Source organism: Crinia signifera, chromosome 12 (genome assembly GCF_055691185.1).
Source record: "Crinia signifera chromosome 12, ASM5569118v1, whole genome shotgun sequence".
In the NCBI taxonomy this organism is placed as follows: domain Eukaryota; kingdom Metazoa; phylum Chordata; class Amphibia; order Anura; family Myobatrachidae; genus Crinia; species Crinia signifera.
Genome location: NC_139228.1, coordinates 24,406,898 through 24,432,806, shown reverse-complemented (window position 1 = coordinate 24,432,806; position 25,909 = coordinate 24,406,898). Strand labels below are relative to the sequence as shown.

The window sequence follows — 25,909 nt, the reverse complement described above, 5'->3', positions numbered from 1 at the left end:
CCATTACAAAGGAAGTGATTTGACCCTTGGCCCAAATGACCTTCCTGTGTCCTATCATAAGACTTTGAGGTCCACTTTGGTCACCCATGTGAAAGAGACATTTAACAATAAAATGAAGGTCACTAATTCATTCTGACGGACAAAAAACACTAATATCCTGTAATAGATAAGGAATAACCTTCCATCTGTCCTTACTATTAAACTATAGGCCTGGTAAACACAGACACAGGTATTAGCAAATACACTAAAACCCCCTACTTCACTGATTCATTCAGACATGGTGGTCTTTAGCCTGTCTAAACAGCCACTAGAGAATACTCAATACATTCCATTAATGGACTCAAACTCTCCACTCTAGAACTTTCTCTGGAGGCACAGAAAGTATTCTGTCCTTGTTGTGTGGCTTACATTCTAACCTTTTTTTCTACCGGCACCAGACCTCTTACTTTACGCCTTCATTATTAAGCCCTTAGCTAGCATTATCCATTCAAGATATTTAGTATCAAATTTAATTTGTTGATGACAATGTCCTTTTCAGGGATGCGGTGAAAATCGAAATACCAAAGCCGGGATCCCGACCGCCACAATCTCGCCATATTCTGCCCCTGTGGGTGTCGATGACGCCCATAGAGGGATAATAAATTAGTTTGCCGAGCGTAGCACCAGGCCCGCAGTGTGGCAAGCGCAGTGAGCCTGCAAGGAGCGGCATTGCGCTCGTCCTCCTGTCGGGATTGGGGCGGTCGGGATCCTGGCGTTGGTATTTCGACCGCCGGGATCCTGACCACCAGGATCCCATACCGGACTCCCTTTTCACTCCCACCAAACCATTCACCCCAATTTCTTCAGGTAACTTTCTGAACCCTGCAACATTTCCAAGTCTGAAGATTTAGGTTTTCATCTCCTGGATTAGCTTGTGAAGCTTCTTTGACTTCAAATGGAAATCAGTCTCTCTCAAGTATCTTGTATCTTGTGTTAACATGACCAATATACAGTAATTGACCAGATTTATGGTGCTTATAATACTTATTGACTAAAAATGAACAAGGCTTCATTTACTGGAAAAACAATGTAACTCATAGGTAGGGTTTATCAACATATTGAAGATTCATTTTTTGTGACAGACATTTTGTGGGGCATTCAATATGTGCTGATATTCCCCGACAGGGGAAATATTGTCACTCACCTATTAAATGCTTCCAAAAAACGACAGCATTGAAGGGTATCAGATCCGACTTTTTTTTAAAGTCGGACCTGTTTTGTCAGAAACGGTTGTGGCTTGTAGAATTCACAGCTGTTTCTCGACAATCCAAGTCCATTTTCGACAATCCACAAACTTTCCGACACTCGACAGCCGGAAAGTGAATTCGGTACTTCTTTACTTTCACGGCGCCAGCATGGCGCCGCGCGTCAGAGTCCCCTTGCGGGGCTCGCTTCGCTCGCCCACGCTGCGGGCTCGGTGGCTCGCTACGCTCGCCACGCTAATTAAAATCAACTCCATGCCAACATGGATAGTGGAGGTATGAACTATCCATGTTGGCATGGCGTTAACTTAGTTTATTTTACTTAATTAGTGGCGAGCGTAACCCGGAAGTACGCGCGGCGCCATGCTGGCGCCGTGAAAGTAAAGAAGTACCGTGAATTCTGACTGTCGAGTTACTGTTGGATCAGATGAAAACGGCCTGGGATTCCGACTGTCGGGACGTTACCTCTTTAAAACATACCAATTTGGCATTTAGAAGCTGACTGGTTGGTAGTTTATCTCTCTCCACTTTATGACTCTCTAAGGCTTAATACACCTGCCCCCCAATTGCTGTATCTATCCATAGAATACAATCCCCTTGCTGCAATTTTGTCTGGAACTATAAAATATAATTTTTTCCCAGGACTTAATTGTGTATATATTCTTGGGAGTTTCTTTGTTACAATAAGACCTCATAGCTTTGGCAAATTATGGTATGGACACTGTATGACCCTCACTCCCGCTGTGAGCCCCATCTAGACAACTTGCTAAACACCGCACCATACTCGTCCTACACATTGCTTCTACTGCAATATCTTCATAATTGTCCTTCGCACACATTTAGAGATACTGATCAGGCTTGGTTAATTTCTTGGATGGAGTAGATCATCAGATGTAATGCTGGATAGGACCAATATTACCGTCGCAAAATGTTGTGCACCCTTTTCAACATCTCCCCCCCCCCCCAACAACAGTTATACACATTTAACTATGATTGGTGAATACCTCAGCCCTCCTCTTTCCCTTTTATTCTTTTCTCATTCATAACCTTTACTTGCTCTTTACGTATATAGATTTTGGGACAATTAAAATAATGTGCGTCATCGGCATGCCACAAAAAAATGTCAATTATGTTACAGTATCTTTGCGTCCTTCTTATGGATTGTAAAGCTGACCTTATAACGTAGTATACTGTACTGGTATATTTTAATTGTGACATTTTTTTTTTCAATTTGATGATTTAAACAAAATCCTCTTTCCAGCCTCTCCATCTATGCGAGGTTCCACACCCCTAGATGTCGCTGCAGCATCTGTGATGGATAACAATGAACTTGCTTTGGCTTTACAGGAGCCAGATCTGGAGAAGGTAATTCTTTGTAAAACATTGGAGAATTGAAACGTTTTTATCATGAGAGAGATATTTCATGTTCTATAGTCGCTGAATGCCATTTCATGTTGTGCTGTAGTGATGTATAATACTGTACATTAGGCTTTATTCAGATTGCTACTGGCGCTGTTGAAAGCTGATTAAACAAAGACGTGTTGTCAAGGTGGTCGCATCGTTGCCTAGTGTAGGTTTTACAACTAATCACGGTGCTTGTGTATTAGCAGGGCGCCCAATTAGCATACATACGCTAGCGTAAGGAAATCGCATCACATGGGCCGTTTTTATGTATTTTATTCACTGCTGTCTTGGCCCCGGCGGTTCGCATCGCATCACATAACACCACCCGCAAAAACGCATGCAATCTTATGCAATTTTATAGGGTGCGATGCCATTACATTAGCTATACACTTGTATGACATGCAATGAAGTTTTAGGCACCCCCCACTATCCACGCCACCCCCGAAGCGTGGCGAGCGGTGGCGGAATGCATCCTCCTGAACTTTTCATACCCCCACTATCCACGTCGGCGTGGAGTTGATTTTATATAGTGTGGCGAGCTCATGCTTCGGGCTCGGTGGCTCGCCACACTATAGAATAGAATAGAATAGAATCAACTTCATTGGCCATGTGTGCTTGCGCACACTAGGAATTTTTTGTGGATTACAGTGCAGCATCAAGCAGGGATGAAAAGGGGGGAGGGAGACATTACATATATTACATAAAGACATTACAAGCATTTAATTTCTAGCTACGACTATGGTGGTCAGGTCGCCAAGTAGGGACACGTTGTTTGGCTGTTGATATTGGGATTGCATTCGCTTTGATTGGATTGTTCAGGTGATGGACGGCTAACGGAAAGAAGCTTCTTGCTGATCTGGACGTTTTGACGGGGATGGACCTGAACCGTCTTCTGGATGGTAGGATGTCGAACAGGTTGTGACCAGGATGCAGCTTGTCGTTTGCGATCTTCTCAGCACGTTTCCTTACCCTGGATGAGAACAGATCCCTTATCGGGGGGAGGTCGGTCCCTATGATCCTTTCCGCAGCCTTCACTACCCTCTGCAGTTTTTGTTTGTCGTTCTCGCTTGCGCCACTTTATAGTAGCAACTCCACACCGACGTGGATAGTGGGGGTATGAAAATGTAGGCAGGACACGTTCCGCCACCCCTCGAGGGGCTCGCTGTGCTCCCCAGGCTTCGGGGTGGCGTGGATAGTGGGGGGGTGCTTAAAACCTCATTGCATGTCATACAAGTGTATAGCTAATGTAATGGCATCGCACCCTATAAAATTGCATGCGATTTTGCGGGAGATGCGATCCGTCGGGGTCAAGAGAGCAGTGAATATATTACATAGGAAAATCGCATCGCACGGCACTAAAACGGCCCATGCGATGCGATTTTCTTACGCAGAATCACCCACTAAGCAATTTGCTTAGTGGGCGCCCTGCTAATACACAAGTACCATAATCACAGTACCAGTGACATGGGCAGTAGTCTCGTCACATAATTGTCAAAAGTTACATTGCTTACTGACAATGATGGAAAGCCAAATAAATGATAAAGCATATACAGAGGGCAGTAAGGATGGTGTACTGGTCAGCATTACATGGGTTTGATTCCCATTATAGCCCTAACTGTGCAGAGTTTGTATATAATCCCCGTACTTGCGTGGGTTTACTCCCGTTTCCTCCCACAATCCAAAAATATCTCAGGCTTGCCTACCCTCCCGGAATGGCCGGGAGCCTCCCGGAAATCGGGTCCTTCTCCCCGCCCCACGGGAAGGTGGGCAAGTCTCCTGCTTTCTGCTGATACCCCCGCTCCCCCATGCCCGCTGGTTTAATTTACCATAAATCGCGGGTATTCGGTGAGGGGGCGGGGCTTAAATGACGCGATCACTGCATTTCGTGTCATTTAAGCACCACCCCCTCTCTGAGGCCTGCGAATCACTGCGTTTTTCGTCATGGGGGGCGGGGCCAAGTGATGTCAGCCTTGCCCCCGACGTGTTGCCTCTCCGGGCTTCTCCCGGAGAGGTGAAGTCAAAAGTAGGCAAGTATGAAATATATTGTTCGGCTAATTGACTCCCAACAAAATTAACCCTAGAATGTCTGTGTGTGCGCGTACATGTGTTAGGGAATATAGAGTGTAAGCTCCACTGGTGGAGGGACTGATGTGATTGTCAAATATTCTCTGTAAAAGCGATGTGGAATATGTGTGCACTATTTAAATAACTGGTAATAACTAATAATAAATAAAATAAGGCAATAAATGAAGCACTGTAAACCCAGTAACCCATAAGGTGTCTCATAGAATAATCCATTTAGCCTCCCCTTTGCAAAAGTAATTTGCAACTGTCACCAGCTCTGGTGAGTGGCGGTATATGGTCACTAATACCCCTTTTACATCAGCCTAAATAACCCAGGTTTTTGCATGGGAACGTGCAAAAACCTGGGTTTGCAGGTGATGTAAATGCTCCCATTTTAACTGAACCGGGTCGCAAGTCCCGGCATTTCCATCCGGGTAGTGAGCAGGGTTGAACATGGATTCAACCTGGTTCACTGTGCAGTGTAAATGGATAACCCAGGCGGATGCGACACGGGACCCGTTAAGTGTGATGCATTACCCAGTGCTGAGAGATGCTCTCATCTCTCTCATTTCCTATAGTCCAGTAAACAACAATTTTTACCCATTGTCTTATTTGTGGGTCACTACAACCTGAGCAAATATAACTGGGCTTTTTCTACTTGCTTTTCAAATTTCTTCATTTCCTCTATAATCGACATAGGCTGCCGCTGCTACATTTTGTCTGCACTGTGTAACGCCGACCTCCACAATAGGTGTTGAGGTCTAACCCACATACCATTATAAGAATTTCTGATGTGACCATATTACAAATGTAACATTTCGCTAATGTTTTGAGACTTAACAGTGTTCAGTCTGCTATCACCAACTGAGAAGACCTCTGTACCAATACCCAAATTTACAGGCTAAATTTATACAGTACTCACTATCTCAGATTTGAGGTGGTAGCGGGGTGCATCTCTAACTACTATCAGCTACCCAATGCTGGGTGAACTCATTTAAATTTTTTCCTACTGTAGATGCACTCCACCTTTAATTGTTTTTGTGTTGTTTGTCAAAAAACATTTTTTTTATAGATAAATAATAAATGTTATGTTTTAAATATTGTAACATTACATAAATCTAAGAAATCTTTTTCTCTAAGCGTGCCCCTATACAAAGGAGAGTACTTTTTTCTTGCTTTCATTAATTCTATGGGCAGTATTCAATGAGAATAATTCTCCGTGCATGGCGAGAGATTTTTCTCTCACCATGCACTCGCCCTGTTCCGGAGGGCTCGCTGCCACTCCTGCTCCCACTATTCAATGTGGTTAAGACTTGCCGCCACTCGCGGCGAGTCTTAACCCCTGCAGCTCGTCCGCGGCAGGGAGCTGGCAGGGAGCCGGGGGACGGTGGCAGCCAGGGAGATTAAAGTCTCCCTGGCTGCCCCAGAACATATGTGGAGGGGAGGAGGGCTCCCCGGGACCCAGGCAGCCCCCCCCCCCCCTATAGCCAGCGGGGGACCCAGTTTTCACTGCACCCGATCGTGCATATGTAATGATCGGATGCAGTGAATATATGAATATCTAATGAGCGGCTCGAAAGCTCCCGCCCCCTGCTGGCTGCTCTGTGTAAAAAAAAAAAAAATTAAAAAAATATTATTTTTTTTTATTAAATATATATTCATGTGCTATAAGCACATGAATAAAAATAACATGCCCCTTCACAGAAAAAAAATCCTGATTTTTTTACACCAAAATAAAAAAAAAAACCTTTTAGTTTAAAAGTTCACATTCCAGTTCTCCATGAAAAGATGGAGAATTGCTACACGGAGAGACACGGCGAAAATCACTTAAAAAGACGGCGAAAATATCACATTGAATAGGGTGGTTCACTTTTGGAGAGCAAAATGCTCCTTCCAACGCGAAAATAGCACAAACTCGCCATAAAACAAGGCAAATTTTTCTCATTGAATACTGGCCTATGACTCTTTACTCTCAGGGGTGCACCTCCACAAATGTGATATTCCTTCCTTAATTATACCAATCAATATTTCACCTTTATTGTGGATTCAACACTAATTTAACAGAAATTACTTGATACTTCTTATACACTATATTGAGTAAGTGCTACTTGTGCGCAGGTTCTCCACCCCAGTCCCCTTTCCCCAATCTTAAATGCTCTCATCTACCAGCACCGGCTCAGGACCGACCTCTGGTGATATCATCTGCTATGCATTATGCTGGATGGGGAGAGCAATGTAAAAGGGGGTCACAAACCCGGTCGCACCCGGTTGGAGCGGAGTCTAAAAATCTCAGGAGCAACCTGGCTTGCTGAGGTAAAAGGCGAATTATTTTGTATCTGATTGATGCCAGAGAGTGACTCCATCTGTCACAATGGAAATCCATAGATTGATCACAACCGCATACCTCCCAAAATGGCACTCTATTTAGTGTTCCTTCTAGGAACTTCGGCAGGCAGGGCACTGCTTCAAAGGGGGCAACGTGAAGGGGCGGACTGGGTCCATCGACGTCACTATATTGGGCGGTCCCAGGCCGCTGCCACCACAAAAGGAGCGTGCCCGGGCCGCGTCGTGATGAAAAGAGAAGGGGGTCAAAAGAAGGGGCGAGCCCGGCCGCCGCCGTCACAGAAGGGGGTAGGCCCGGCCGCCCCGAAGGCTTTGCACTGCCGGGGAAGTGCCAGGCATCACTATCTACAGCCGGGCTTCCCAGGTCTCACCTGCAGGGAGGAAGGCAGGCTGTTTTAGCGGGGCGCTGCCAGAGGGGCAGGGTGCATTTTGCCCTTTCAAAATCGGGCAGGGTGCAGCGCCCTGCTAAAACAGCCTAGCGGGAACACTACTATTTATCCGAATCATCTTTCGGGGAAATATAGTTTATCTTTTTGTTTCAATGTCTCCTCACTGAAGATGGATAAGACCTTCTGTTTAATTTAAAAAATAAATCTTTACTCGTAGCCCCTCTGTGTAAATAATTCTAGCATCCTGTTCATCTGTACTATCATCTTTATGGTCATTACAAAGTCTGAATAGAGATAAAAGTATAAAAGAATATATCTAGCAATGGGCTAAGTGCTAAGCTTCTTTTGCTCACCATCATGTCAAGGAAACTGATGAAATCTAGCTCTGTATTGTATCTGAATTTGACCAAGGTTATTATTATGAGTCTAACAGACATATTTATAGATCTTTTTTTTACTTTAATAATGTGAAAACGGTTTTCATAAAAACTTCCTCCAAGCCCTTCAGTTAGCATTCATTTATAAAGCAGATCACATTCCCCATACTTTTAATGGAAAAATACAATATGTTCCAGATTCACTACAAATAAATAGTTAAAGAATACCTGGGTAAGCCTTGAGATAATAATGCCATCTGAAGATGGCATTATCAGGATTTCCGTGCGGTTTCACCGACTCTTGCTCTGAAACTCATGTCTGCAGAACAGAGCATAGAGTCTGTGATCAACCATGTGTGTTAGAAAAGAGCATATGCTGATCACCCAGGAAAAAAATGTTAGAATATGAAATACAAAAATAGCACTTGCCTCCATATAAGGATCAGTGGATGATCTTTTGCATAGCTGCCACCCATCCAGGACTTCCGTGAGAAGTCCACGGTGTCTTCTATCTTCACCTGGTGGGTGGCAGTCTTTAAGCTCTCTGCATGGCTGCTGCCTATCTTGGAATGCCACAGAATCTGCTATCTTTAGGTTGCTCTTCAAAGCTCCTCCTCTGCTTTTGGACTGCTGCTTCTAATTTGTGCAGGCTAATATTACCCGATGCAAGGGGGCAGTGTGATGAGGTGGCGCGACCTGGCCATCTTTGGTTTTCAGGAGGCCACATTTTGAAAGATGGCACCAGTGAGCCAGCCGTGGCTTACTGCATCAAACGTCTAATATTAGACTGCGCTAGAGAGAAGATGAAGTCCAATGGAGAAGATGAAGTCCAATGGAGAAGATGAAGTCCAATATTAGCCTTGAAACGACTAATATTAGACTGCGCAAGAGAGAAGATTAAGTCCAATGGTGGAGAAGGAGCATTGAAGAGTTCCTGAAGATAGAAGATGCCGTGGAAGCCCTGGCTGGGTGGCAGCCATGCAAAAGAGCTTAAAGGCTACCGCCGACTGGGTGTGGCACAAGCAAGACAGCGCAAGAGGCAGTGTCACGGCGGCTCTGCAAACAACCTGCCACCTCCAGAAGGTGCTGCCAGTAGGCCTGTGCCTCATATGCCTAATGGAAAATCCGGCACTAGTCCCGCCACCTTCCCCCCTTGTTCTGCCTATGGCCTGGGCTATTTTGGCCCCATGAACAGGTTTTCTTTCCATCTCTGACACTGAGATTGTACATCTTGCACAGTCATCTTGGTGCCCAATCGTAAGCCCTATACGCACTAGATGACCCACACCGCAGCCAATATTGTAACTTATTTCAGACGTGAGTGGGCGAATTGAGCATACAGACTGAACGATATCAGTGAATTGTATCGTTCAGTGACTTCACTGGGACCCTCTGAACATGCAGATTATTGGCAATATAGTAAAAAAAGATCTGCATGTTCAGACAATTCTGAGGGCGCTTTTGAGTTATATCTCTCAAAAAAATTATCTAGTGTGTATGGGGCTTAACAATTGTCTTCTCTGATGGTTATTTAGTGTTTGAGCACTGTATGTCTTACACAGCTGTCCCATAGGGATGCGTTCAACGTTCACAATACCAAAGCTGGTATCCCGGCTACCGCCATGAGATCTAGGCTGGCATCCCGACATCAATAAGGAATACCAACTACCGGGATGCCAAACAGTGCGTTAGCCTGGAGCACTAATGTTCCCATATTCTATACATTTTAGATGATGACCATATCGGTGCTGTAGGTTATATTAAAAACCTTTGAGATACAGTATTACATTAATCTGTGTTTTTAATCATATTTTTTCGGATTGCTTTATTGTTTTATCTTTTTGATATAATGCTTATTTGTAAATTAAATAATCTAAGAGTCAGTGGCGTAAGTTTATAAGAGATGCCCGGAGGCAGAAGTGTGATGTTGCCCCCCCCCCCCCCCCCAAAAAAAAAACCCCTACTTTCTTAAGACTATTGGTTAGCCATCCTGTAATGCAGACACACCCACAGAGGCACATGCACACACACATATACACACAGCCACATGTATACACACTGCCACATACTGTACATCATATGTATACACAGACAGTAGCTACAGTGCATATGCACATACCGTAAACACACAATTATACACTGCCACAAACACACACAAACACATGTATACACACAGCTACACATGCACATACACCCACATGTATACACACAGCAACATACAACCACACACACATATGTATACACACAACCACACACACATGTATACACACAGCCACACACACCTCTGTAAACGCACAGCAACATATGCACACATAGCAACAAATGCACATAAACATAGCCCTATATAGATACACACACATACACACACAATACACATAAATAGTTTAACAAACACTACAAAAGAGTACACTACCTTCCATAGCATGAACAGAAGATCGTGGGGGGTGGAGAGCTGGACGGGCTGCAGGGCTGTCAGGAGGAGACAGGGGCTCTGTGTGTGACAGGAAGTCCCGTCTCCTCCTCTCACTGACTGAGCTCCTGGAGCAGCGCTGCTGATCACTGCAGCGCTGTTCTTATACAATATTCTGGCTGGCTGCTGGCACGCAGGGGCTGGAGTTCAGAGGCAATGGATGTCAGCCGGGTGTCCCCTTCAAACGTGGCGCCCGGCGGCAAATGACTCCATTGCCTCCGAGACTTCCGCCACTGCTAAGAGTATTTTTATAATGTAATAAAACATGTGTTTAGTTGTCCGCACAGATGGACCCCAATTAAACATATGACCTGTGAAGACGATTGGTTGTTCAGGGTATATTTGGGTTTATATTACCAATATTTTGTTATTTTTCCTTTAAATAATTAATTAAATATATTTGAGTTTTTTTTTCTTTTTGCTATTACAGAACATTTTGTTTTAATCAACTGTAAGAATATTTTGTGTTAATCGACTGTAAGACTAAATCCTTTTTGATACCCTGATTTAATGAAATAAACCGTAAAAGATGACAGAGGAAGAAGTAATCCCTACAGTGTGCACTCAATTCAAATGACGCCAATGTTAAGGAGCACAGTACCTCAGAGATTGCAAGCGCCTGCTCTGATGGTCTGAGCTTGACAGGTTTATGTGACATCTAAATGTGCTGCTTTCACCAAGTTAGGGATGTTTCAAGTTTCTAAAACTTGTCAGCTGTAGGAGTTGATTCAGACTGTGGAAATATAGGAAAGAAAATAACTAGAGAGCGTTTCTGTCAGTCATTGTTGTCCTCGCTGCCCTGCTTTTGTAAACTGTTGGAATCTCACATGAGGAATGTGTCTGCTTTTTCTACAGGTTGTGACATATCTGGCAGGTTGTGGGCTGCAGAGCTGTCCTATGTTAATAGCCAAAGGATACCCTGATATTGGATGGAACCCCATAGAGGGCGAACGCTACCTGTCTTTCCTGCGTTTTGCTGTATTTGTGAACTGTAAGTATATGCATTATATTTATTATTATTATTGTTATTATGTAAAGGTAACGCTACGCGGTTATCCAGGAGTATTTACTTTCACAAAGTAGTGTAATGATCATATTAAATATTTTAAAACTATTTGCAAAATGCAGCACTAGTTTAAAATATATAGTATTATAATAAAGGTTGAGTATCCCTTATCCGAAATGCTCGGGACCACCAGCATTGCGGATAAGGGATTCTTCTGGTTTTTGGAATACATTTTTTAAGGAATACTTACCTGTCCCCTGGCGGCCACAGCAGGCCTTCAGCACCGTCTCCAGCGGTCCCAGGAGTGCATTGCGTGAGTTCCCAGGCGCGCCGGTGACGTCACCGGCGCACTCGCGCAATGCACTCCTGGGACCGCTGGAGAGGATTCTGAAGGCCTGCTGTGGCCGCCAGGGGACTTGGTAAGTATAAAAAAAGTTAGGGGAAAAAATATATATTTTGAATTGTTCCCAAAAAAAACCCACGGTTTTTGGTATAAGTCGGATACGGGATGTACGGATATGGGATGTACGGATATGGGGTACCTGTACTAATAATAATAATTACTATAATAATAATTATTATAATAATATTTACTAATAATAATAATTTAAAATATACAGTTTATATTAATTTAAAAAAAGATGATACAATAATAAGGTATTGTTAAATCTGTATAGATCACAATATTATTATTTTTATTTAATATGAATTTTGGTAAATTGCTTAACTTTTGAACATAAGTAGTCTGGCGTTCCTAACCTGGCATCCACACATCTGGGTCATTCCATGAAAATGTCCTTTTCATGTAACGTTTGCTACCAGTTTTCATGACAAACTTGGTATCAAAATGAAAGCATATCAGGTACCACAGAAACATACTTTGCACAAAATAATCAAATCACATGCTCAAAAAATAAATTTCACATTACCTTTTTAGCCAAAAATGTAACGTTTGTTACCATGGAATGACTTATCTACTGTACTTAGTAGAGACCTGGCACTTGCATGAAGCCAGAACTTGGATGCTCTGCAACCCTACTACAAAAGGGGTGTGGCTTAATATAAGGGTGTGGCCTAGTTATAAAGGGGTGGTCTAGCAGGAAAACAATTACCTTACACCTCACTTTAGCAACCTGCATGACCAGACATTGGTTACCGCATGAATGGTCGTTGTCCTCCCATGCTTAAGTTGGTGGGCTGAAGGCCACACCGTGACGTGTATATATATATATATAGTGACCTACTATGCCTCACAGATCAAGCTCAAACAATGAAAGGCTACTATCAATATGCACTGTTTATCCGTAATGCCAATTACAGATTATGCCGCACACCGTGATGCCAATTACACAGTATGCCGCACATCGTGATGCCCATTACACATTATGCCCTACAGCATAATGTCCATTACACATTATGCCCCACACACCGTGATGCCAATTGCACATTATGCCCTACACCATGTTGTCCATTACCCATTATGCCCCACACATTGATGCTCATTACACATTATGCCCCACACGTTGATGCTCATTACACATTATGCCCCACACGTTGATGCTCATTACACATTATGCCCCACATGTTGATGCTCATTACACATTATGCCCCACAGCATAATGCCCATTACACATTATGCCCCACACCATAATGGCCGTTATACATTATGTCACATAAATGCCACTTACCTACATGTCATGTGCGAGGAGTTACATTCTCATTGCCACGGGGGATTTCTTGCTTGTTGCCATGGGGTGAATACATGCTCATTGCCACAGGGGATTTCCTGCTTGTTGCCATGGGTTGATTACATGCTCATTGCTATGGGGATTTCCGGCTTGTTGTAATGGGGTTATTACATGATCGTTGCCTAGGGTGATTTTCTGCTTGCTGCCATGGGGTGATTACATGCTCATTGCCTAGGGGGAATTTCATTGCCCAGGGGGTTACTGGCGCAGTTCATGCCCACTGATCAAATAGAGAAAAAAACAAGCTATCCATGGTTCGCAGCTGTCAGACAGCAGAGAATAACCAGAGGAGGTAAGCGCCCCCCTCCCCTGTGCTGACCCAGTGCTTTGGCGGGTCATGGGGGAGCTTGTGCCCCGGTGGCTATAGCAGTGGCGAAAAAGCCAGTGCGGCTGCACGGCTTGTCCGCCTCTAGAAATGGCCCTGCCTAGAACTCATGCAGGAGTGCTAAACTGCAACATTGGGCACAACAGAAAAATACGTTGTGCGTATTATCTTTAATATAGTATCTCTCTGGTATGCAGGGTAGGTGATGGGCTGACTATCCAGTCTTACTAAAACCAGGACTTAATTGAGTGTGAATGTATTGGATGTGGTTTAGAACACAGTCTGTAATTTCCAGTGCTGGATTTGCCATGAGGCACAGGCCTAGGGGCAGCACCTGCCTGGGGCATCACGTTGTTTGCAGGGCCATTTTGACACCACCCACTGCTCTGTCTTGTTTGTGCTTCACCCGTGAGTGCCAGCCATTAATCTCTTTTGCATGGCCGCTGCCCATCCAGGGCTTCCATGGCGTCTTCTTCTATGTTTACCAGGTGGGTGGGCCTTTAAGCTATTTTGTATGGCCACCACCTCCCTTTGGGACTTTCATGGCTTCTTCACACCTGGCGGGTGTTGGTCTTTAAGCTCTTTTGCATGGCCACTGCCCATCCATGACGTCTACTATCTTCAGAAACTCTTTAACTCTCTTCCTCCACCGTCGGACTGCCTCTTCTCCCTTGTTGAGCTAATAATAGCTGATGCAAGAAGGGGGGGGTGATGAAGCGGCAAGCCATGATTGGCTCCCTGTGGCCATCTTTGATGTTCAAAAATACTGACTCCTGAAAATTAAAGATGGCCGCCCCCTTGCATCGGCATTCAGTGTTCCCCATTCAGAATGCCACATATGAGTGCTAAAGAGGTGGGTGTAGATGGAAAGATAGAGACTGTGTTTAGGTTGACAGTCAGTAGGTCGACCACTATTGGACGACCATGAAAAGGCCAAAACATTAAGAAGGTCGACATTGAAAAAGGTCAACACAGGAAAAGGTTGCCACAATTTATTATGTTTTTTGGCGTGTCGACATCTGTCTATATGGACCTCCAATTAGTGTAACACGTACCCTCTCATGCTTGGGGCAGGGTACCTCGCTTCACATGGCACACTTTACTGTTCTCACTTGTAGTTGACATGGACACGTTGGAGTCCCCAGCCCTACTCCCACTGCTATCCAATGGCTGTTCATGCTACGGTTACAGCAGATCGCTGAAATTCTGCTTTAAGAAAAAACAAACAAAAATAATAAGCAATATATAATATGGATTTATTTAAAATTATGTATTTTTAATTCTCTATATTTCATGATTATCTTAACGTAGCATTGCTGGATAAATATTATCCGTTCACCTTTAGACAGGTGTCGGAATAAAATGTGTGTAAAATGAATAAGCCTAGCCTTTAAATGACAAAATATTGAAAATCATTAGTGGCATTAATTTAGGTAGAGGAAAGGGGGGGGGGGGGGTGTAGAGAGCCGGCACACAAGGCTGTGTGAGATGTTAATGTATGCAGAGGTGACATTCACATAATAAATCTACTTCTTCATATGCGGTGCTAGAATTAATAAGTGGTCATTTCTTAATAGAAAGGAAACCATATGCATTTCGTTAAGTGCGCTCCTACTGAAATATCGCACAGATTTCAGCATACTTTCCTGTGTTAGCAGAGTGATGGGAAAGTACTACACATTGGGTAATATTCAATGCTGGGGGCAGTGTTGACTGCTCGCTGCCACAGCTTGTGCGGTCAGTATTCAACTGACCCCCTGCATACGCGGTTTCCCCCTCACTCTGTTTTTGGAGCGAGGGGGAAACGGTGTATGCGGCCACTAAAACAGTGACACTCAAGGCTAAATGCAGCGTGTTCCCTGCCCTAGCCTCGCTGTTTGGGGGAATCCTCGTTGTCCTCTGACAGCGACGATTCCCCCGGAATGTTGAATAGGGTGAGCGGACGGCGCGGGGTTCAATGGCGAAGATTGCTTGTTTTCGACGATCCCCGCCGTTTAACCCCCTTTGCTGGCCGCATTGAATATACCCCATTGGGGCTCATTCGCCATGGCGGCAGGGTGGACACTCTGGGACTCGGTAAGCTTACTCAGTCAACCACAATAAGGCCCATTGGCTGTACATTCTCTTGTGTATTGCGGAATATACAGTATGCTAAGTGCAGGGATTCTATGTCTCCTGTATCCTGTCAGCAGAACATGTGTCACTGGCGGATATATTGTGTCCCCATTACCACCGCCCTATAACTGCTATGCTATGAGATCAGCTCAGTCTGCTCTCCTCCCAATTATCTCCAGAAGGCTGCGTTCATCTTCCTTGGGGAATTACACCTGCAGGTAAATACACGATTGATGTTACAGTACTGCAGGCCCTGGAGAGCTCAGTTTGGTAACCAAGGGCTGCTTTCGTGTCACTTGTTTTTTTCCAGGTGAAAGCGTAGAAGAGAACGCCAGTGTGGTAGTGAAGCTACTCATCCGACGCCCTGAGTGCTTTGGGCCTTCCTTGAGAGGAGAGGGGGGAAATGGTTTGCTGGCGGCAATGCAGGAGGCTATTAACATCTCCGAGAACCCAGCTCTGGACCTTCCTTCTCAGGTGTATCAGAGGGAAGTGTAAGTATGGGGCTCAGAGATGCTTCATGCATGAGAAGTTTATCTGCCATCCCTGCGCTCTCTGATTTACCGATTTCTTTTTACTGGGTTACATTCGGAAATCAGCAATTGCCTGCCCGGAGATTTATATTCTCTCTTATGAAGAGTTGTGCACATCTTTCTGAGCAGAGTTTCTTATCTATACGCTTAATTTGATCATCCATACACATAGGTTAATACCAGGGGAGGCGGCTCAAGAGGTTGGACTACAGTGGAGGTACACCAACTGCTACTCCAATTTGAATCACTGGCAGTTAGTGTTGCTCCCATTTTTGAATATTGGACTGTGCTGCAGCCCCTCCTCTGGAGCGGCCACTGGTTAATACTCATCATCATCATCGGTGCATTTACTCTGTGCATACTATAGTGGACATGATGCAACACACAGGGGTATATATATTTGACTATATGATGAATATATATCAGTAATGATATATCGTAAAGAGATTTGCTCGCTATGCTGCATTTATTTGGAGCTAGCGCCCGCACAGAGGAGAAATCATTCGATGGTTACTCACCATCGAATGACTTTTCCTCTGCTCGCCGCTGCAAAGTAACCCAGGACTTACATTTCGGCTGCACGGTGTTCTCTGAATTGGAGGTGGGCGCTGAGGTCATGTCATGACAGCCGCCTGCCCCGAGCAGGCAGGGGAACGCCTGCATTTCCTGGGGCCCGCCCATCGTTTCTATGGTCGCACCCACCGTTTTTGTGGGCACGCCCATGAAATGCCCTCTGCCTGCCTGCCTGCACGCTGGCAATTGAAAATATCGTTGAAGGTGCTTGCTGTGGGGGTCTGCTCATGAGCCGTAGCACCTATGCGCAGTCCCCCACCATCGGGAATGAATTCAGACCTCTGCGAGCAGGTCTGTATCAGTATGTGGCAAATTGTCATGATTAGACAGTGAATAGTCCTCCATAGTCCCGGTGCAATGTACAATGGCTGCACCGATGGTACATCTAAATCTACACATTGGCGTATTAGTGCTGCAGCCAATGAGCGTGTCTGTACGAAGATCATTGGTTTCCTCATTATAGGCCCTGTCGCTGCGGCACCACTACATAAGACGCAATATTGTCTTTGTCTTAACTTAGGGTCGAGGAAGATGAAGAAGAAGAAGAGATTGTACACATGGGAAATGCTATAATGTCCTTCTATTCTGCGCTCATAGACCTTCTGGGACGCTGTGCACCAGAAAACCATGTAGGTAACAAATAACAGCAGTTATTCACATCAATCAGTAGTCTAATCAAGACAAGCAAATAAAGAACATTTGTTGTTATGAAAAATATTTAAATGAATTAGATAAAATACACTGTAGATAATGCCACTGACACACGAAGCCAATAATGCGATGTACTAAAATGCCTCTGTTTGTACATTATATTTAGTGTGGGGTTTTTTTTGTGTTAAACTTTAAATAAACACTTTAGAACACCTAGGTAGCCAGCTTTAATTGGCTTTATTAGCTGTACGTGTAAATCCTAATTGATATAAATACAAGCAGGGTACATAAACAAGCTTACTTTCCAGTATGCAGAGACAATGCCTTTGCAGTAATACCAACTGCAATTACTGTTCTACTTAATGGATGCTTAATTATAAGTGTTGTGTGTGATGAACGCACCTGTGTGCACTCATGCTAAGTGCTGGATTCCTGTTGTGTCAATAGTTGATCCAAGCTGGAAAAGGGGAAGCTTTGCGAATCCGCGCCATCCTCCGGTCACTGGTGCCCACTGACGACCTGGTCGGGATTATTAGCATCCCCTTAAAACTACCCGCCTTTAACAAAGGTAAAACCTCATAGCAACTAATCTTAGTTGTTTTTCTCACTTGATTTGAATAATGACAATACAATGCCATATCTAATGTCTGATTTTAGTTGTGCGCTAGGTCGATATTGACAAAAGGCTGACATGGCAATGGTCGATGTGGGTTTTTAACGGTTTTTCTTTTGTTGGACTTATTTATGCTTTCCGATCCACGCGGACTACAACTGGGAACGGCAAAGTGGGCCGAGCGCAGTGAGGCACCTTACCCAAAGTATGCCTAGCCAGGCGCGGGTACACCGTACACTCATTCAGTGTCCATGCCCGCACAAAACCCGTGAAAAACTCCCAAACTTTTTTTTTTTTCCTGTCAACCTTTTGCTTGTGTTGAACTTTTGGTGTCAAACTAGACACCGTAGAACCTTTGATCCAGACCCAGATCAACCTAAGAACGGTCGACATGAGTTTTTCATGTTTATGTGGGTGTATATGTTGACATGGACCCCGTATAAGTGTGCCGCGTCCCCTCTCATGGCTCACTGCACTCGCCGTGCTTCAGGCATGGGCTTAGCTACGGTCGGCACACTATTGTGTTCTCGCTCTATGCCCACTAGGATAGTAAAATATGAAAAACCACCTTCTATTAAAAAAAAAGTGAAAAACTCATGTCGACCTTATTCATATCGACATTAAGCTTGTGTCAAACTTCTAGCAGTGTTCTACCTCTAAATTGTCCCGCGCCCAAATAATTTCCTGAATAGAAATGCAGGCTGATGTTCCTTTTTGTCACATGTGTAAGATCAGTGTCTGTCTGACAGATGGAAGGTGTCCCTTATACTATGACTATAGTCCACAGATCTCGTTTCTCATGGATTGGACACATTTGAATGTATCTGGGCACCAAATGTAGGAGCTGTTCTAGCGTGAAGTCTTATCTGTACGTTTTTTTTCAGATGGCTCAGTGTTTGAGCCTGACATGGCAGCAAGCTTCTGCCCTGATCATAAGGCTCCCATGGTGCTTTTTCTCGACCGTGTCTACGGTATAAAGGACCAAAGCTTCCTCCTTCATCTGCTGGAGGTGGCCTTCTTACCCGATCTCAGAGCATCAGCGTCTTTAGACACAGTAAGTCAGCGCTAGGACTAATACATTGCGTGCCTAGCAGTGGTTGCTTCTTTCTCACAGGAGAAGTGCCCATTAATGTTCTCCTCTGCCACTGTCCTTGGCGGACCATAGTTCCAGAGAAGAAAGCATGATTGGATCCACCTTTTTGAAACAAATACATGTTCATGTGTGTTAATAATGCTGTCATTCTGTCAATTATAGGTTAATGTTGGCTCATTTCTGCAGGCTTCCCTGAGTGTCACAGAGATGGCTCTTGCTTTGAACCGATATATCTGCTCGGCGGTGCTCCCATTGCTCACCCGGTGCGCTCCCCTCTTCTCTGGCACTGAACACTATGCAGCATTGATTGATTCCACCCTGCACACGATGTACAGACTGTCCAAGGGTCGCTCCTTAACCAAAGCTCAGAGAGACACAATTGAAGAGTGTCTGCTTTCAATATGCCAGTAAGTTGTCCTGTATTGCCTTACGGTCTTCCTTATGGCAATATCAAGTGTTGTATAACACTGTTCATTACATGCTAGATCAGAGGAGAATGCGGTCCTCGAATCAACCCAATGGTGTAAAGCAGGGATTCCCAATCTTTTTTGAATCACGGCACCCTAGAGTATCAGAATTTCAGAGTATCAGAGTATCTGCTTCAAAAAAAAAAGGAAGCAGAATAAATATAACGCTAAATAGATTGGGTTTATATGCGATTCTTAGGGTCAGTTACAGTATGTGGTAAAGGGCAGGTTTTTACACATTTTATGATTTACAGATACCAGAACTGGTTTTGCCCATAAATAATTAATAAGTAATAATTTGAATTGGTCCTGAACCACCAACCTGGGGCACCCCTGCAAGTGTCTCAAGGCACCCCAGGGAGCCACGGCACACAGTTTGGGAACCACTGGTGTAAAGTATTTCCATGGTCCAGCACAGATGGTTTAATCAAGTAACACTTAAGTCACCTGTAGCCAAGGGAGTTCGGTGGTGAAGCTCTGCTCATGTGCAGGGCTTCTATGTGGGCGCCTTCGGAGACTTGCACGGTGGCGTGTCGGAGATGGGCAGCTCGCGGGTAGGAGGCTGGCAGGGGAATATTGCATGCGTTTCCTGGGCGTACCCACAAAAATGCTGGGTGCGCTGGGCGGCTCCATGCAAGAGACATGGGGGTGGGTGGCTGATGTCACGTGCCCACCCAGTTCTCGAAGCAGGATGCTGCATATCTAAGTCAACAGAGACTGACTTAGATTTGCTAGCACTGCAGAAATCATTCGATGGTCACTACCATCGAATTATTTCAGGCCCGCACGCAAGCCTGCGAATAGATGTTTATGCATAACATCCATTCGTGCTCCGGGTATCTTCACTGGGCGATGGGGGTGGGTGGGGGGTTCCCGCAACAGTCGGGGTCCCGACAGTCATTTACCCGACGTCGGGATCCCGACTGTTAAAATACAGACACACGGGTTCCCAATGGCCACCGGCTAGTCTCCCTCGTGGGGGTCCACGACCCCCATAGAGGGAGAATAGAATAGGTGGCGAGCGTAGCAAGCCACCGTGCCCGCAAGGGGCTTTGTTGCACTCGCCATGCTGTCTGAGTCCAGCCAGTCGGGCTAATGACTGTCAGAATCCCTGTACCACACCTGGGTTGGGGCATTTTCATGCCCGGCAGGCGGCGATACAAGACTTGCAAAGCAGTGAAATACCACTGCTTTGTGAGCCAACCAGAATCAAGGCCCTGGACCATTGGTGTATTTTGGGGACCAAGTTTGGGAACCTCTGAGCTAGATAGAGAAATGGTCTGTAATTGTATATCATACCTTGTTTGAATGTAACCCATTATTATCCTAATAGCAATAACATTACAAATTTGGTTTGCTCATTTGGCACTGCCCATTATTGCCATGTATAAAGCTATTGGAAAGATGCCCAGCTTGCTTATTTCAGACCAAATTACCTTCTGTGTATGGGGCACAAACAGGCATCAGCCCCAATCAAAACCCCTTTGGTTGGGATCCACCAGATGTGGAACAGAACTATGCAGTAATGTGAAGCCAACATTCTGTCACATGACATCAGCTGCCCGCCCTGTCTTTGTCCCGGTGGCCGCAAACATAAGTCAGTCTCAACTGACTTATATTTGTGAAGGCAGGGGAAAGCATTATTTCTCCCGCTGCAGGAACATGTGAGGGGATGTGGTCTTCCTAACACATCCCCTCGCATGGTTGCGAGGGGATATGGCGGTGGGGGGGGCATGTATTTGACAGGGTGTTGTCACAGGAACTTGGTAAGCTGTAAGCTTCGCAGCTTACTGAGTCAATCAGAATGACCCCCAAAGTCTCCACCACGAGAAACCCCATCTGGATCCCATAATCATGCATGATTTTCTAAATTGGTCACCCATTGGTGGGGCCAAATTGGGCATTCATCCCTCATTCCAGATCTGCATTGTACAACGGGCAACTTTTCTTCTAATCAAAAGGTGCCCATACACTAGTAAGATTTATCTTCAGATCTGGCTGGTTGGAACAAAAACATGGTTATGGATGAGTGACAGTTTGTCAGTTTTCCAGCATTTCCAAGCAAATGGTCAACTGTCATTTGCTCTCATCCATAACCAGGTTTTTGTTCCAACCAGCCAGATCAGAAGATAAATCTGCGTGTGTATGGCCACCTAAAGACAATGACCCAATCACAACAGCTTGGAACAATCTATGCAGTTCAGTGCACTTGAAACAATGATGCATGAAGTAGTAGAAAGCAAAGTTCAATATGTACAGTACGATGATTATACGTAATGATATTTTCTATCTGAAGGTTCACATAGAAATCAGAACAAAAATGTATATATATACAACGGCGGCATCAGCGAAGTCACTGAATTCTCTTTCATGAAGCATTACCGCAGTTATTCATACCATAACATTATATAGCGTTTGACCTTTCAATCCTTCACTCTTAAAAATAAATCATTGAATCCCGATGTACATTGTAATCTTTCAGGGCTAATGTAGTTATGTCCACTTTAGTCACCTCTCCATTCACAACGCCCACACATTAGCATCACTGGTGCATAATGCGTACTTGCAGACATGAGCAGAGCAGATGTCAGGGCCGCGTCTGTGGTTGCCATGGAGATCTTTGTTTCGGATTGGTTTCGTTTTTTTTTTTTTAATGTTAAGTATCACTTATTATGTAAAGTGAAATATATTTAAGATTATCCTCTTAAATACTGGAGGGCAAGGGACCGTCATTAATCATGCAGCCTGAATAAAGGGAATGCGTAATTGTAGAACACCGTCACCGTTCTGTGATGTGTGATAGCCATTCTGAAGCCCTGGGTCGTCTCCAGCAAAATGAATTACAGGCGCTGGCAGTATTATAGAAATGGTGCTAATGTTTTTTTTTTTTTTTTTTTTAAATGCCAAACTGTGTGATCTCACTGGGCTTTGTTGGTTGTTTTTCAGTCACATGCGGCCTTCCATGCTTCAGCAGCTCCTGCGACGGTTGGTGTTTGATGTCCCGTTGCTCAATGAATACTGTAAAATGCCACTAAAGGTAGCTGATAATAAGCATGACTTATAACCTATCATGGTCTTAATGGGCTGCACAGCCGCAAAATTCTATTCTCATGTCTGATTATTGTTTGTTTATCCCCATAACAATATATTGTTTATTTTAGGAGGCGAAGATAAAAGCCGTCAGCCTAGTAACAATCACACAATTGCAATGCAAATTCTACATTCAGATTGATCTATTTATTTTGGGGGGAGGGGGGGGATATAGGGACTGACTTCCATGAGATATTTATTCTTATTGTATAACATTATATGTTCTGCATATAACACAGATGAACAGATAATAAACAGATCTGATGGGTCCTGTTATGGGGCTCCTGTGTATGCATAGGGCCACAGGAATATGTTGGTTGCATTATTGCAATGGCTGTATTATTTGTACACTGCAATTTAGATTTCAGTTTCAACACACCCCACACAAATCTAACTCTCTCTATACAGTACATGTTACATCTGCCCCACCTGCAGTGCACATGGTTTTGCCCATTTTGGGAACAAAATTGTTCTGCGATCAGATCTGAATAAGGGCCTTTATCTGATATAAGATGCTCCATGCCTAAAGCTTTGATAAATAGACACCAGGCTGTGTGCATGTTTGTTGAACCTCCAATAAAGTCTGTTGGCTTATGTACAGCAGCTAGTGCGTAGCGTCATAAACATGCTAAGGGTGTGAGGACCAAGCAGACTTATGCAAGATCAAGGGACAGATCATTATTTTTCGTTTTGGTGGTGGAATACCACTTTAATTGTAAATCAAACGCATCCTTTAATGTAGAGAGCTTTTTAGATGGGCTATAAAGCAGCTGCATTAAAGTGGATTATTTTGCAGACATCTGGCTTATTATATTTGTTGTTTTATATAAAGCCAATCATCAACAATAAGAACATTATCAAGCACCTCTAATAAGATGAAAACCATTGTTGTAATAAATAATAGTCACATTGATCTACAGTTGGTATGTATAAGTGCCAGGTGCACAACTGTATTGTGAAGGCATGCACAAAGGGGATGTTATCCATTTATGTTTTGTTTATCCATTACAATTGCTGGTGCTGGATTGCCTTTATTATATGATCAATTATTTCCCATGGAGATGTGGGCAGAATCAGTGGTGGAATAACCATTGGTGCAGCAGGTGCATTGCGTTGGGGCCCCTGAGGACTAAGGGCCCAACTGCTGCCACCCACTGCTGTGTGGTATATTGTGAACTTTGTTTGGAGTGGAGGAGGGGGGCCCAAATTATATTTTGACACCTGGGTCAACCACTCACAAGTTCCACCAATGAGCGGAACGCACCTTCTAGAACTGGCGGATAAAAGACGCAGCCCCTGTATAATTGTAACCGCCCTCTTGGCACAAATAGGAATGGAAATAATGACATCAGTAAAGGTGGCCATACATCAGAAAGATATTGTACCCAATCATACAATCTCAATTGATTGTAAAATGGATTGTATGCAGATTGTGTGCACATCTTGTGTACACAATCATACAATCAATCATAAGATGGATTGTATGACTGATTGTATGATGGATTGTATGCAGATTGTGTGCACATCTTGTGTACACAATCATGCAGCAGATGGATTGTATGACTGATTGTATGATGGATTGTGTGTAGATTTTGTGTCCAAAAACCACCAAGGACTGCCGGGGATTTCAAGGGAAATTGTACACAATCATGAGCGCAATCGATCTTAAGATCGATCTTTCTGATGTATGGCCAGCTTAAGTTTGCCCTTCTTGAAGTTTTCTCTTGACATACAGTCCAATTCCCAAGTGTAATAACTTCTTACTGGTAATATGGGACAAGTGTCAGTTGGGTGCACTCTAAAGGCCCCCATACACCTGAAAGACATTGTACCCAATCATACAATCTGCACGTCCAATCAGTTGGGATTGGGAGCAGATTGCATGTGTTTTTAAGCACATGCAATTTGTCTTTAGATGGCTCATACAACCATACAACCAGAGTCATGTGACACTCCCTCCCTGACTAGCAGAGAAGAGAGGTGCAGCTTGCGGGTGGCCCGTGGCAGTGAAGATGCTGGGAGTCGCAAAGGTTTCCAAGTGGCAGATGGGCGGGCGGCTGAAGAGAGCGGTGGACGTCCTCTGGCACAATTCTGTCACTACTACTTCTGAGGATTGCTGCATTAGGGCTATTTAATAATGGAAAGACAGGACTGTCCTGCTCCGATCTACATGTGAGAGAATTTGAACCTCACATCTCAGCCTGTAACTAATATTTACTGTAAGAGACAGAGCGTCTGGGACGCTGCCCGCCACTGATCTCCATTTACTAGTGAATATACACTGTGTCAATTAAAATACATTCCAGCACAGCTGCAACACTGGGAACATTGTATCATATCACGAAGCATAGATATGATATCAAGTATCAATGTTCACACCAGTGTTATATTGCGCACCAATCATTCTTTAGTAAAGCATAATAAAGGTATTACTGGCACGCTAACCCCCGCCACGTCAGGATTGTCATATCCTTTTTAAATTGTCTTTAAATGGTGTCTTATTGTTATATGTATGCTTTTAAATGCTTGCAGTCTTTAGTTTGAAAAATCAATAAAAGTTATAGGGACTTGTTTCCTAGCACGGCGCCCGTCTAGGTGATCGCATACCTTAACTTAAGGTATGCGATGAACGCGACCGACGTGATTTTAGGGCTATTTTTAGCCTTTTCCCCGACAATTAAAAAATTGCGTCCATTGCATGCCTTAAGTTAAGGCATGCGATGCGACCGATGCGATGGACACGATTTTACATAGGGAACAATGTTAAATGGGCCAATGGACCCGATTTTTCATTGTATACCCACCCTTATGGGTATTTTACATGTCAATTGCCCCCCCCCCCCCCATTGTTAACGCCATCACACGATGAACGCCAACCCGAAGCGTGGCGAGCGCAGCGGTACGCGTCCTCTGACCTTTTCATACCCCCACTATCCACGTCGGCGTGGAGTTGATTTTATATAGTGTGGCGAGCGTAGCGAGCCACCGAGCTTGAAGCGTGCGTTCGTCACACTATATAAAATCAACTCCACGCTGACGTGGATAGTGGGGGGTATGAAAAGGTCGGAGGACGCGTACCGCCGCCCCTCGCAGGCTCGCCACGCTTCGGGTCGGCGTTGATCGTGGGGTGGCGTTAACAATGGGGGGGGGGCATTTGACCCATCAGGGTTGGGAAACAATAAAAATTGGGGTCTGGGGGCCATTTAACATTGGGGCCAATGTAAAATCGGGTCTCAGGACCATTTCACATTGATTCCGATGTAAAAATCGCGTTAATCGCATTGCATGCGATTTGGTTGCATGTGATGAGATCAACGCGATTTTTGGGGGTCCCGATGGATACAATTTTTATCACTGGCGCCGTGCTAGGAAACAAGTACCAAGTTATATTTTAACAATTTTTCTTCTTA

At 44.4% G+C, this 25,909-nt stretch overlaps 1 protein-coding gene across 13 annotated transcripts in view; it reads left to right on the top strand.

The window, feature by feature from the left end:
• RYR3 (ryanodine receptor 3) overlaps positions 1–25,909 on the top strand; it is a 527,067-nt gene that overhangs the window by 322,325 nt on the left and 178,833 nt on the right. For 7 of the 13 annotated variants that reach the window (XM_083167846.1, XM_083167845.1, XM_083167844.1 and 4 more), the window contains 8 exons: positions 2,503–2,606; positions 11,144–11,279; positions 15,793–15,973; positions 17,106–17,214; positions 17,684–17,804; positions 18,734–18,903; positions 19,129–19,349; positions 22,356–22,446. In XM_083167846.1, coding sequence (XP_083023972.1) covers positions 2,503–2,606; positions 11,144–11,279; positions 15,793–15,973; positions 17,106–17,214; positions 17,684–17,804; positions 18,734–18,903; positions 19,129–19,349; positions 22,356–22,446 — 1,133 coding nt within the window. Of the gene's footprint in view, positions 1–2,502; positions 2,607–11,143; positions 11,280–15,792; positions 15,974–17,105; positions 17,215–17,683; positions 17,805–18,733; positions 18,904–19,104; positions 19,350–22,355; positions 22,447–25,909 lie in introns of all 13 variants that reach the window. The other 6 variants (XM_083167836.1, XM_083167839.1, XM_083167835.1 and 3 more) reach the window with 1 other exon arrangement.